We start from the raw sequence: 14,763 nt of genomic DNA, 5'->3' as shown, positions 1-14,763 counted from the left end.
ACCTTGCACAGTCAGGCCTTGGATTTATGATGATAATATTGACAGCAATTGTAAGGATGTTTTTTAAGCTTTCCTTGAATGAGCTCTCTGTTGCACAGCAGCTTTCAATCACAACCAGGACATAGTTGAATTATTCAGATAGGATCACACATGCTTATTCAGTTCTGCCAAGGAGACAGTGACTGGCATGAAATCACCTTAGCAGTGACTGCTATGAACAGGAGTAAGTAGCTGAATAGAAAGTGTCACTCCAAACTGACTATCTTGTAACACCTCTTAGAGAAAGAAGCTTTTACAGGTTGACCCTAGAAGGCTGACATACACCAGGCAGTCCCTGCTTCCTCCTCCACCCTGTATGGACTGACAATGGCATAGGTAAAGCTCACTCCCCTAGAGAGGTGATGGTTAAATTATCATTGCAAGTCTCTATGAGTATTTGTTTTTTCTCTCAGGTGGTCAGCCACAGCACTCAGCCTGCCTAGTGCTGTGGGAGGATGTGACTTCGGTTTGGGCTCAAAGGGGACTGATCACCTTTACAGATATCCAGCTTAATACCACTCGCCTCTCATGAAAAGAATTGTTCCTCTTTTTTCCAGCCAGTGGAAATCAGACTCTACAGGTTTGATGTCACTATGTTTGAAATACATATCTCTTAACAGTTTTGGGGGCAGAGCAGTAACTATTGATGTTTATATTTTTAACATAATAATCACATACAAAGAATGCTTATTTCCTGGATGAACTTTTCTTTTTTTGGATAACTTTCTATCTTTGCATTCTAACTACCAATCTCATTGCTTCCTATGGACGATCCAAAACACAGCAATTTATTTTCCATTCTACATGAAGTGGTTACAGTAATGCACCTGCCTCAGGTGGGTGGTTTGTATATTTAATCAGCCAACATAAAATTGATTTGAACACAGCTCACTTTTACTGGCAACTAGCAGCAGGTATACATTAGATGGGTATTTTGTCTCAGCTGTTCTGGCTTAAATTAAGAAGATCAAATGCAAAGAAGGGACATAACAGTAGTGTGATGCATTAAAATCATTTGGGACCAGGTTCAATCATATGAATTACAGCAGTGATGAAGTAGTGTGTAGAACTTTCATTGAATATCAGTTGCCAATGTTCTGTTTGAAGGAACCATTTCAGATCATAAAATAAATGGTTCTTTCTCATTATATGCTCACCTGTCCTGCTGAGTTTATAGAAAACAGTGTATCTTAGTACTTATCCCATTTTAGGCATTTTTAAGTGGTTGTGTATAGGTTACTTGGGTTCTACGGTTGCCCCTATTTGCTCTGTTCAGAATGACTTGTTTTTCTCATTAAAAGAAAGCTCGTGGAGTATTAATCTTTTTCCTCAATTATTATTGGAGACATGGGATTTCTTATTTCTCCTGTGGCGTCAGACTAAACTTGAATCTTTCATCTGTTTCTCTCACAATGCAAGGTTCCCACAATCATGTTGTCTCAGTAGGTACCTGCTTGTCCCCTGTGTTTAGCCCCAGTAATTTTGTAACCTGTGGGCTGTTTTCAGTTCAGCTTGACAGAGCAGCAGAGATTGCAAAGGCAGTTTGGTTCTTCTAAACTTCGTAAACTTAGGGATAGAAGAAGCTGAGGGAATGGGCAAGTGGTCTGACAGAAGAAGAGGCTGCAGCATAATTCAGATCTGACTTGGCACTTCCATGGAAGTAAGGGCCTTGCCTGGCAAAAAGTTTCTGCTGGAGCTAGAAATCACCCGTGAGATATTTGGACATCTTGATTTTTGTCATTGTGTCGACCTTAGACAGTCACTCTGTTCACGTGACTCAGAAAACATTTGGAAACTCAGACTGCCTGGCAGATGTTCTCCTGCTAACAGGAGATCCAGTTAACATCTCTACAGAGACAAACATGACTGCAGTTTTCTGTGACTCCTCTTCCTCTCTGCCTATTTGCCCTCTCCCCCAGGACCTGTGTTGTCTCTAGACTCAGGGAGCTCCAATGTTTGTGTGGTTTAGGGGCTTTTTGCCTCAAAAAAATTGCAGTACTCAGAAACTACTTAGAGAAACTGCTCTCCATTGCACCAGAAGCAAAGATACTGTGTCCTGAGGCCTCTACTTCCACCCCCATGATCAGCATAGATGTACTTGAAGTTCTCTTTAGTTTAGCACTTTTCTTTGGTTTTGTCATGGATAAGTTACTGCCTGTGTATCTGTGCTGTGTAGAAAAAGCACAGAGATAAAACCTGTAGGTGGCAACATGCAGATGTGTTAGAAAAGGCATAAAAGAAGGGTCCGAAGTCACTTGTGTTAAAGTGCTGAAAGAATATGTGAAGATAAATAGGGGGAGCAAATTCACAGGGTAAATATTTTTCCGAGTTATTAATAAATGCAAATGGAGGTATTTAATATTCAAATGCTGTGAAAGCCATTTGCTCATTGTCATGAGTGGCATGTATTTCATAACATGAAATAAGCACCTCTTCCTCCACCGCTACTCATGCGTGCACAATCCTTCCCATTTAATTCAGCAAGACTAATTATCTGAATTAGTGACATTAGCTTGAAGCTATGGATTTTCAGATTGAGTCTCTGGCTTTCAGAACAACTTCTTTAAAGGAATTAGTCATGTCTAAGTACAACAGAACTGTCAAATTGCATCCCCTGGCTTTGTCTGATGTTTTTGTTGCAAAGCCAGCCTTATGCAAGACTGTCCTTGTGGCAATAGACAGTGGTTATTCCAATTTTATGGCTCTGACAACCCTAAAATGGCTCATAAAGGTTGGGCAGTTACCTCACTAGCTAATAGCAGATGATAGCTGATAGCACTTCATTTTACCTTCCACCTCATTATGGACTTTGTCATCCTCACTCCAGGGATGTCTGCTATCTGTCTGCAAAGCAACTCCTGAACTAATCCCCGTTTTCATGCAGGCATGAAAACTGCAGCTAATTCGCAAACAGGTCACAAACCCCTGCTTTGGCAGCAACATCAATCAGAGAGGCAGGGCAGAAAACAGCAACACTTCAGGAATGGGTGCAAAAGTGGCTTGAGCATCACTGCCTGTGGAGCTGCAACATCCCTGGGACTAGCAAGGTGCACAGCTGGAGCAGGTGCATCTTTTGAGTTTTACTGGATATCCATTAAATAAAAGGGGATGCTTATCCTTACAGTCCTGCATTTTGCTATAAATTGTAGAGTTTCAGTAACTCTGTCATGCCTGCACTGTTACTGAGGAAAATATTGGAAGGTTTAGGATCTGGAACACTAGCTTATCCAAGATTGAGCAGCAGAGGGAAGGGGGACAGAAGAGACAGGCCATGACTGTGTTTAACCAGTGAGGTCTTTAAGTCTATACATCACTTGTCACCCCTTATCTTTGAATGAACTGTTCGTAATTAGGTAGTGTGACTGAAGATGTAAAATCCTACATGGCAAATACTAAACTTGCACCTCATTTATCTCTTTCAAGGGTTTAATGAATTTTCAGCTTCAGCTAATGAACAATGGCAATTTCAAGCCCGTTATCCTATGCAGGGAAATTAATAATGGCCTAAGGAGCCTAGGCCTAGGAGCATGGTAGAGATTGCCAAAAAAACAGAATGTGTGTTTCTTTTTAGAAGATCCAACATTAACTTCAAATTTTTTCCAATCATTATACAGTGCATATTTGCAAAGAACGCTGAAATCACAATATGCAGAATCTTCTCTTAGGGGGTAAAAAGTGAGCAAAAATTGCCTTCCTTCACCTACCCTGTTATTATAAGGTTACCATACACCTTGTTTTACCCAACAGGTCCTCCTTGTTTATGCAGAAATTTTGACCAGGGTGGAAAAACTTTTAGTTGTTACCAAGATATTAATAACACACAAAAGAAATATGGCAGCCCAATCCTTTATTCAAAGATGTTCTTAAATAAGGTACAATAATTAATAGGAGCCAGGAAAATTCCAAACTCAAGAACTTGGCAGAAATAACATTTGTCATCACCATTTTTTTTAGAAAAGGAGTAGTGAATGTTTCCATGAATTCCCAACTCCAAGGAGTAAGAAAAAAAAAACCAGCTCACAGTAGTAGCTGTGGATTCAGCTGGTTTGGGAATTCAAGACCAAGTACAGAAGTTTAAATAAGGAAAGCAGAGCATGGACGTGAATGGATGTATACTACACTTCCTACTATTAATTTGACCCCAGTACTTGAAAAAACAGAAATGCACCTGAAGTACAGAACTGTACATGAAGCACACGTGCTCTACATCTCTTACCCACCCAAAATGACTGATTTTCATTTCTTACTTGCCTCTCAGAAATGTAGCTAAAGGAAATATTGAGAAATAAATATGTGGTTTTCAGTCACAGAAGCAGGAATGTACATTTCAGAACAACTGTTTAGTCAAAAAAAATGTTTTACCTGAAAACACTGTATTTTTTTAAGCTCAATCTGTTAAAAGTTCATTATTGTTTTTGTTAAACTTCTTATTCAATTTACCATGAGTTAGATCTTAGTTCTACTTATGAATATAAAATATGTAGTATTTATGCAGAGAATTAGTGTATTAATTTTGGGTTTAGACAATTGGGTGAGATAAAGTTGTCTTATCAAATACATAATGGCAAATACATAACATGCCATATCCTAACATGGCCAGATACAAGACATGTAGGATTTAATAGCTTGTCCTTGTCTGTTGGTGGAGGTGAGTCCCAGACTGCTGCAGCAGGTCCACATAAGATAGGATGTTGTCACTAGAAAAGATGGAATAAATTGCTTTTAGAAAAAAAATCACAAAATTAATTTTAAGATCTTAACAGCTGCACTCTTCAGATTTGTATGCTTTTGCAAATGTTTTCTTCTGGAAGTACAGAACCAGATTCCTGCATATGCTGTATAGGCTGTATAGGCTTGCCTCCTCAGAATAATCACTAATCAGGAACAATAAGGTTAAAAAGAATTGTTCTACTTTATCCATAATGTTTTTTGTAACTTCCAGCTTGATGTCTTTGCTGCTATATGCCTTCATAAAAACTCTGATGCCAATTTCTGTCACATTTGCACTGGAAATTTATTTCAGTCTGGGAGTTAACTAGGCTTGCTTTGAAATCATAAACGTGCTTTGGTGATTGTGAATGTGTTTCTGTAAACTGGTTTTAATCCTGTCATACAGCCATCATTAGGATTATCATTCTGGAGGCATAACTCATCTTGGAGTATGCCTGGCAGCTGCTGTGATCACAGCCTTTGGACATGTGTATCCAACAACTAATAATTATACACAATTAGGTGTTTTCTATCTGAGTAATTTTTCTGATGGAAAAGATGGTGGGTTTTTTTCCAGAGAACTAAGTGTCTTCAGGTAATTTCAGATCTTTCATAAGGCAGAAGTGAGTGCTGCTATCCAAGAAAGCTGCCACCCATGTCAGTATTAGAAATGATAAGAGAATAATCTGGTGCTTCCTTCCAGTTGCCTGAGGTTTAGCAGGAGGGTAGGGAAATCATGGCTTTCAGCTATTCTTTCCTACTTTGCTTCTGCTCAGAGTGAATGAAACTGGTGTCATCTTTTAGGCAGAACAGTCCTGCAAAGCTCAATCTGAGACTCTCCAAATCAAATTCTTATCTTATTTAAAAAAAAAAAATCTTTTCAAAAGCCACATTTCAAAAAGAAACTCACTTTCAAAAAGAATATTACTTTTAAGTCAATTAAATTTAAACCATATTAAATTCAAAGCACATTATGAGAAGTTTACCTATTTTTCCATTGGTGGTTTCAGTCAGAGTGATCAGATTGCTGTCTTAACAAGTATTTTAAGCACTGAAACTGTGTGAGTTTAGTTCTACCCACTCTTGTCCATTTCAAGGGACTGCAGTATCTTCATATGAAAAGTGTTCCACGGGAATAATGTGTGTATTCTACCTCACGCTTGTCCAGCTGAATCATCTAGTAATTTTTCCTTAAATCTGACAAAATTTTGTCCCAAAAATGTGTACAATTTTAACACAGTCCTAAACAATTTTTCTGTGACAGTTTGAGACACTTCATTTCATGTACTCTTGTGCAGATCTATAAATACTGCTTTTACCAACTGCTATGTCTCGTTCTCTTTTTGTTCTGCCGAGGTTTTATTCTACACTGAATACAGTTTTGTTACTGGAATAGATGGAAGTTTTTATCTTGTATTTTTCTCCTCAGGAATTGCTTTCTGTCTGTTTTTTAAATCAACTATATTGAGGCAGTTTAGCTTCTGTGGACTTTTAAAAGGATATATACTCTTTGAGCTTTTACTGAGTTCTCCAAAGCATAATTAAAAAAGAACCTGTCACAATAAAAATGACTGCATTTAAATAACTATTAAACTCGGACAGTAAAAACAAATCTTCTTTAATTTTTCAGGACACCTCTTATAATTGGGTCTTTTAATGTGTCGTTATGACACCATAAACCAATTGCCAGCACTGTTATATGGGTCAGTTTTACTTACTTAGGTACACACACACACTCCAAGCCTATGAAATGCTCTGTTGAGAAACCCCATCGTACTTGGATATCGAAGGATTGAAGGCAAGAGGGTTCAAGTCCATGTAGTACTGTGCTGTGTCTCTCAAAGCTGCCCATGATTCACTAATCTGAAGTAGATAAAAACAGGAAAGAATATTCTCAGCTTCAATACTCAATAAATGCAGTGTGTGATCAGTGAGCAGACAGGAGTTACCGACAACCTTCCCCGTGTTGATAAATCAGACAAATTTCCTCTTTTGCCCCAAAGCATTTATGTGACGTGTTGAGTCCACACCTGGACTTTCTTTTTTTTAATAGATGCTGAAAGATGATGGAAGAAAATACCTGTTCAGCCACAGTGTATGCCCATGAATTCTGGCTACTGCTTGGGTCCCAGGAGCTCTGAGAATACGGTATGTGTCGTTTAAGTCGTATGAATTGATTTGCTGATTCTTCTGCCAGAAAAGGTGCTCCAAGGACACCTGAAACAGAAGCTGAGAAATATTTGTAATATTATAAAAATATTTTAGAATGTGCACTTCAGAAAACGTGCTTATATCCAAGGTACATGGGTTTGGACCTGTAGTTTATTTAATAGAAATCAAAGATGGTCCTATCTTAGGTTCTCAGAAAGAAACTTCTTTTTTTTAGGCCTGAAGTTACCAAAACAGGTGCTCTAAATCATTATTTTGCTGTTGAATCCAAAGTAAATAAAGTTACAGTCTAACTAAGACGTTAATTGATTTTTAATACAAGATTTTGTGACAAAAATCCTCTTAGACTGGAATTGCAATAGTCTCAGGTATGCTGAGAAGCCTAAAGTTTTTTAAAACAACTCTAAACCTACCTATGAATTTAACTACAGTTTCTAAACCTTCTGGCTTATATATAATATTTATTCTTATTAGTATCAGCATAGAAATTGCATACATGGAAATTACTTTATAAACAGAAGGTATTGCAGTTCTAATCTTGTTATTGCATTGCTTCAGATAGCTTCTGAGGTCACCACAGATGCAGAAGTACTTCTTGCAGATCTTCCTGAAATAACCATTCTGCCCAAGAGAAAGGTTTGAATTCCTTGTCAGCTTCGTATGAAAGGCCCTGGTACAGGAAAAATCTTTTTTTTTATTCTTGTGTGTTTGAGGGCTAAACTGGTTCAAAATAGCATACCAATTCAAATCGTTTTTTAATTAACCATGATTAAGTTGGAGCTCGATACCTCGGCCAAGCTGAGACCACTGTCTGTAAACAGCTCTGCTCCAATTTAGGGAAGTTTTAAATGGACACCTGGGGGAGACCTGCACATAGTTGGTACAGATGGGCCAAGAACTTGTATTCCTGTCTATTAGGTCTTACCATAGGAGCTCAGCAGGGCAAGCTATCACCTCACTCACAGCTCTCTAATGACCTTATTTCTGAATTTCTATGGGGAAAATCTAACTAAGGATGTCAAATGTCTGCTTTCCTGTGCAATGATCAGCTGAATCCAGTTCACTTGTAATTATTGTTGGCTTTCCTGATCACCCACAATATCATTGCTCATTAGTTTTTTAAATAGAAGAAAATGTATGCTGAATGCATAAAGGTAGAAGATAGGTGAGCTAGAGAGTTTGCTGTTCTCTTTCCCTTTGTTTGTTGTCAATGCCAAAATTGCTATAAAAGAAGACAGGGAAAAGCTTGATTATGCAGTAATGAACAAAAACAAAAAAAAGGAAATGAATGTGCTTGTCATCTTCACTCTTAACAGACATCAAATGGTACTTTAGAAAATTTACTTAGCAAGCAATGAGAGTCCCAGTAGTTCCTTCCTACTTCGGTTTCCTCGTATTCCAAGTTACTACAATCATAAAATGGAGGTAGAAGTTTTAGGTTAGGAAGTTTTCGAGGAATACCATGTTCAAAAATGTTACCAACTCCATGGAAAAAAGTAAGTTCAGACATTTGGTGTGAAGACTCATGTGTGAACTGCTCTCTCCCTTAGGGAACAGAGGAATAGCTATTTCTGTACTTCAGAAAACAAGATTTTGGCCTGGGGAAGAAGAAAATATATTTCATGCATATGTCTATTAAGCTGCCATACTTCTATTCCAGAGCTGCACAAGAGAAAACTAAGCTTGTGCCAATTTCAATATTTCTCTGGCAATTTACTATTTTCCAATAGAAAAATCTATGATCTGTTAACATCTCTTTAGTGAATTGTGACTTTGGGATTTTTTTTTAATATTAAATATTTTGTAAGCTCATTATTGCATTTCTGGACTGAGATAACTGAACTGGGATCCGAAATTGGCTCAGTAACAGGCTTCTACTTTTGTTTAAATGTCTATATAGTTAGTAAGGGCCATTAAACATTAAATTTTATCACCAGTGTGTGCTCTGGCCTTCCAGATTTAAAGTAAATTGGAAAAAAAAAGAAGAACCTTAAACAACTCTTCTTGTGTTTCTTTTCCTTGTTGCCAGCATCTTCAAAACATGAGCTTGTAATTCCGCTGATGGGACAGTGAGGTGTTGTCTTCACTACTGTGCTGCAGAGCTCTGTATCTTAAGGGTATTATTATCTTTCAATTTTTCATAGTCTGCTCTGGCTGCACCTGTATCCAGCGAGAAATGCCGTTCCCAACTATGCTGAGTATTCCCTTTGATTAAAGTGCACTTGCCTGCTCTGAGGAGGGGCAGGTGTGTCAGCTCTGCTCTTGGCTTCTCTTGTCACTGTTGACACCCAGTTCTTGTGCTCCTCTAGTGGCAGTCTCATCTCCTTCCACCTCTCGCATTTAGCACCTGTGAGCAGTCTCTACAGGACTTTTCCCCAGCTGCTGGGGCACTCCAAAGATGCATAAGTACCAGAAGAAATGAGGTAAGTGCCTTTATGTTCCAGCTAATCCTTGAGGCTTAGCTCATTCTCTCTTCATCTTACTGTAAAACTCATTATAAGACTCTGAACAGGGCAAAATTCATTCACCTACAGAAAAACTCTAGTGAGACCATTTATAGTGAAACCAGAAATAGCCCTGCTGGTCTTTCCCTCTGGCTGCATGGACTAACAGGGTTGCACGTTTGCTTGTGTTCTGGCAGAGCTCTAATGGAGACCTGGGGGCATCAGATCAGATGTCCCCATCTGAGTAGCCCCTCTGAATACAGTGCATAGTCTTCATCAAATAACCTATGTCTTGTTTAAGTTCTTTGGACTGGGTGTAATTTTTCCCCAGCTTTTGAACATCTTAGTAAAATATTGTGGAAGAGTTTGTTGCTCGGGTCAGTGTTTTATAAACAGACTATTCAAGAAGGACTGCAGCTCTGTCTTGTAGAAGATTAGCACACAAACAAGGAGAATGGAATCTCAGAGCATCTGGATGTGAGACTAGAGGGAGTTAGGAGCAGGTGGGTAATGTTAATGAAATGGCTCACAGTGCATGAAGTTGAACCCCAAAAAGATGAAGAATTTCAAATTGTTCTGAAACAGTTAACTCACTGTGAAAAGCAATCAGACATATTGTAAGTTAATGTTTTTATTCAATACCATTTTCCCTCTTTTCTCTTAGATAAATATGTTATTTGAAAAGCACATTTAGGGGTAAATGGCCCAGTGGGAAAATAGGAGGAAGGTGTGTGGAGGGTGAACTATTGCAGAGGTTGTATCAGCTGTTACCAGTTAGAATGTTTCCTTTTATCATCTCTTGAAGATTCATTCAATGTTCTCATATGAAAAGCAAATTATAGAAAAATTGGCTGGTTTTAGCAAGCAGATGCTTAGCTCATGTAATTATTGCCTTCAGCAGATAGTTTTGTCTATCCTGCACACCTAAAGAGATTGTCCAGAGGGAAAACTATTAGTAATCATTTCTGCTACGGTGCCTTCTGAGTATCTAATTTTGGATTACTGTGATCTGATATAAGCCTAAACTTGAGAGAAGGGAGATGGTGGTAGAACCTTGGCATCTTTGTCAAAAAAAGAAAATGTTTGTTTAGCATTGACTATAAAAACTGATTACGAAAAGCAAAACTGATTATGAAAAGGCATACTTGGAATGTCAAAATAAAAAATATTACAGTATAGTAAGCAAACTGTACTTAAAATATAAAATCAACCTGGATAGATCTTAAATCATTGTACATTAAAATCTCTTCATACTAGGCTCAAATGGAAGCATAACCGTCTTGTGCAAGGATAGGTTTCTACAAAGCAAGATATTTAGCTGGATGAAAACAGAAAATCTTCACAGGAAGACACTCATTTCTATTAGCTGGATGTACAATGATCCACTTCATTACACAGTCAAAAAGGTGAGTGTGAGATTAAATTTTGACACATTTTCCTGCTTAGGGGCCTATTTAATTGATATACCTTTTCTTTTTTAAAAGCTAAGCAGCATGAGCCCTTGTGTGCTTAGCAATCTGGGGAGAACAGGCAAGCCACTATTTACACACCTAATGGCGAAGTTAAATGATAGGACAATCCTTTAAACTTGCTTTAGTATAGGATATACTTTTGCTTCTCCTCCCCACCTGAGAAACTTTTTTATCTAGCAGTATTTTGTAAATGGTAAGAAGCAATCTCAAGGCTTAGGACCAAAATTTACCACTAGTGTGCATCTACCACAGGGAAAAGAGGTTTATCTCTGATTTGCTGTGATATTTAAAAAAAAAAAAAAAAAAAAGGTGACAATTACTTAGCAGCACTTCAGTTACTCTCTGTGCACATTGTTATATAAACTGAGACTATTTGTTTCTCCCTTGTTTCTGAAGACTGTTGCAAGTTTCTGACAACCTGAAAATCTATTGCTGAAGTTAATATCAATGGAATTTAAATGTCAAATGTTTGCAATTGTTCTGGCTCCTATTCTTTTAGTTTCATAACTCTTCTTATTATCGGCTTAGGTGACTGCTCAAAATGTCAGCCCATGGGGCTGAGGCTGCCAGTCTTATCAGCACTTTAGGACAGAGTTTGGACAGAGACTAAACTTGGACAGAGCTAAACTTCAACCTTGCTGAGGTGGCAGGAGCTGACGTGTTGGGAACTTTGAAAAAGTAAATCAAACGCTGCAGCTCAGGTGTGTTTCTTAAGGTTAGCAATGGGACAAATTGGACCACCTCCCCTTCATTCTTCAGCTATCTAACTTTCTAAATTTAAATTCACAAAGTCAGACCACAGAACTTGGGATGAGGACTCAGAATACCACAGCACAACAGCACAAGTGCTGAAAAACAGGTGTGGAATTAGCTGGTTTTCTCCTCACTCAAGTATTTCTCCAGGTTATGTGGCACTTCATCGAAATCAAGATGTGATTCTCTGTCAGTACTTTGTATATATGGCTGGATTGCAGAAGGGATAGACTTTTGGATTCTGCAGGCCACATCTGGCCCAGGCACCACCTTTTTTCAGTAGAAAAGTGCGATTACATTAAAGTCTAACACCTGCATATTGCTTTTTCAAATGTTAAAAAAGAAATGTGTGTATGTACGTTGGCTTTGTACCCCACAGTGTTTGGATATTAACAGGCCTTAGAATAGGATTAAATTAGTCAGATTTACTAATACCTACTGATTTAAAGTCACTGATTTTTAAGAGCTTCAACACTGTTCATATCATCCAGTCTTTGAAATTTTGGTCTCATCTGTTTATTTTCAAAGCTTGATGTAAAGTAGTTTTTATTCTTTGACAACTGTAATTTTAAATCACAGGACACTAGAACTCTATGGTTCAAGAGATGAGAGCTCAGTCACTTAACAGTTGTTAGAGCTACAGCATCAGCCTCATTCCCTCATCAGCAAAAGCAGAGAAGTTACAGACACTTAAAGCAGAATTAACTATTGAACATAGTTCTGGTGTGATGCCAGGGGTCAGGAAAGTTGTCACATATGGGTAAATAGCAAGGCAATTAGGCAAAAATCCTAGATAATCCTAAGGAAGGAACTACTTTCACTGTAGCAAAATATATTAGAAAAAGCATTAGTCTACTCCGTGGGCCCTGTTGAAATTTCCTTTCTAAACCCATGTGTGGCTATCAGTTTAACCTTGAATGAATGGGCAAGACACCCCCATCAGACATCCAAGAGACTTTAGTTATTATCCCAGTGCCAAGAGATCACCCTCGTACTCCATCCCTTGCTGCTGCACTCTGCAGAGGCTAAAGGAAAAGGTCCAGAAAGCCTATTTCCAGAGATGTGACTGTGGTTTACTATGAGGTGTGATTTATAAAAGCTGAGTTGAGGGCATGATGAAGAGTCAGATTCTTATTGTTGCTGAAAGGATTCACAATTAATGAAAAACTGAACTGTTTGTGATCAATGAAACTTGTGAGAGTTCATTAAAAATCAGTAATAAGTAAATCTTCCTGCCTTTTGAAGAATAGGAACCTGGGAAAGAGGGAAAACAAGACTACTTTAATCTGCCTTGTGTCTCTTGTCTTTCCCAACAAAGTCTTCCAAAAGGAGGGGCAGCAAGCTGCTGTACTCCCAGTGTGGCTTCAGGTGACACTGCGTCATGATGGCTTTCAATGGAAAGGAGGTGAAGTTCAAGATAGATAAGTACCCAGGAATGGTCCAAGTTCAGGTGCACAGAAGATCAGGAAGCACAAATAACGGGAAAAGAAGGTTTCTAGGTTAGCTCTATCTTGCAGGAGATAGAAAGTCTCTTTCCAACTCCTTACCTTCCTGCAGAGTTTCACTGCAGCCAAAACTCAGGGTCGTGTGACAAGGAAACTAATTTGGCCCAAAAGAGCGATTACACCCGGCTGTGGTCCCAATTCAGAAAATACCTTTTTCATTAATTCATGATTAATCATTGGCTAATTCTGTCTCCCTCATTTTGCCTTAGCTGTTCACATCATTTATTTACTGCATGTGTATTGGAGCACTCGGATCTAAGAAATGCTTTTAATGCATGCATGTGGACGGAGCAACTTTCTATGATGCAGGCAATCACCTGAGAAGTCAAGTCACTGCTTTGTTTGTTCTAATTTAGTGAGAAATAAATTAATCTTGCAGCATGTGCATCACTGATCATTGACTGTACCAGTGTGCGCTGCTTTGGGAAGAGCATGTGACAGCCCTGCCTCATCCATTTTCCCTCTGGTTCAAGTTTTATAGGTTGAGTCTTGATTGTAGGTGCCCTGGTTACAGGGTACTGTGAAGGATCATTGATCAGACAGCCCGAGTGCTTTAAAAAAAATAGTCTCCTTAAGCCATTCAAATTAGGCATCCCAGAAATCACTCACAACATAGATCAGTTTGGGTCCTTATAAATGCATGTGAAATTGTTTCATGTAAACAGTAAATGTTGAGATCAGAATAATATTTAGGGAAGATTCCATAGAAACAGCATTAAGCTCTTTTTACAATTTTAACAGTTCAGGAAATCATCCTGTAAAAATGCCTTTCAGTCAGAAATGCATCCTCGCTCCTTATACATGAGGATTGAGCAGTAAAAGGCTCAAAAGTAGTCACGAAGAGCAGAATCAAACTGTATTTCACAGAATTTGCCATGCAATCTTGTGCTCACCCACTCTCCCATATGTCCCTGCTGCAGTGATTTCCAGTTAATTCTCTTCCATCAGTGCTGTTCTGGTGGTGACACAGGGGTTTTTGCCAGCTGACTATTTAACAAGCCAGAAGGGAATGACATGAGACAGGATGCCAGGCACTTACCTGTAAACAGCAGAGCAGACACCAAAATTTGAAACATTTTCAGAGACATGGCAAATTATTCAGAAAGGGTTTCCTTTGTAAAGTGAAGACAGTGGCACAGTTTTATACTTTGTTATCTTTAGGTTTATAAATCATTCACCAAATACGTGTAAACCGTTGGTGCAGGCAGAGGGCAGGGTACAGTGCTTAGCTCAGATTTGTCCTATATGCCTCTGTTTGTACACTTTGGACTTTGCAAGCTGAGCCTCTAATGAGCCATAATGGCTCATTATTATGTGGATGCATTTACTTCTTCATAAGTTTTATGATGCAAAGTAGCCCATTGGGCTTGTTCTATGAGCGCTGAACAGGCGAGCCTCAGCGTATCAGTCTTCTGTATGATTATTTCCCCTCATCCTGGTGATAGGCACGAGCAGTTTATAGTTTGGTGTGAATACGAATGGCATTTGAATCCACCTGCTCTGAGAGCAGGGCCAGTTTTTAGCTGTATAGTGCTTGGGTTGAGGAAATAAACGTATGATAAAATTGACTGAAAAAGCACTAAGGCAGAAGGAAAGAGGGAGTTGGATTTCTGTCCTGAACAAGTCTGAGGTCCCAGGGTCTCTTGTTGCCTTCTGCTGGTTCAGGACTCT

At 38.7% G+C, this 14,763-nt stretch overlaps 1 protein-coding gene across 3 annotated transcripts; it reads right to left on the bottom strand.

Moving 5' to 3' along the window:
- Nucleotides 1-4,520: 4,520 nt before the first annotated feature.
- CUNH3orf85 (chromosome unknown C3orf85 homolog) lies at nt 4,521-14,241 on the bottom strand. 3 transcript variants are annotated; one of them, XM_025895585.1, is made up of 4 exons: nt 14,132-14,241; nt 6,830-6,978; nt 6,468-6,612; nt 4,521-4,736 (listed from the first exon to the last, which is right to left on the bottom strand). In XM_025895585.1, the coding sequence occupies exons 1-3, from the start codon at nt 14,178-14,180 to the stop codon at nt 6,493-6,495; spliced, it is 318 nt and encodes a 105-aa protein (XP_025751370.1). In that variant the 5' UTR covers nt 14,181-14,241; the 3' UTR covers nt 4,521-4,736; nt 6,468-6,492. The 3 variants fall into 3 exon arrangements, with proteins under 3 accessions (XP_025751370.1, XP_025751372.1, XP_025751371.1); XM_025895587.1 differs by having other exon boundaries at nt 6,527-6,612; XM_025895586.1 differs by having other exon boundaries at nt 6,830-6,966; nt 14,132-14,235.
- Nucleotides 14,242-14,763: the final 522 nt, after the last annotated feature.

Source organism: Manacus vitellinus, unplaced genomic scaffold (assembly GCF_001715985.3).
Source record: "Manacus vitellinus isolate BGI_N305 unplaced genomic scaffold, ASM171598v3 scaffold_34_pilon, whole genome shotgun sequence".
NCBI classification, from domain to species: domain Eukaryota; kingdom Metazoa; phylum Chordata; class Aves; order Passeriformes; family Pipridae; genus Manacus; species Manacus vitellinus.
This window is presented reverse-complemented; position numbering and strand designations above follow the sequence as displayed.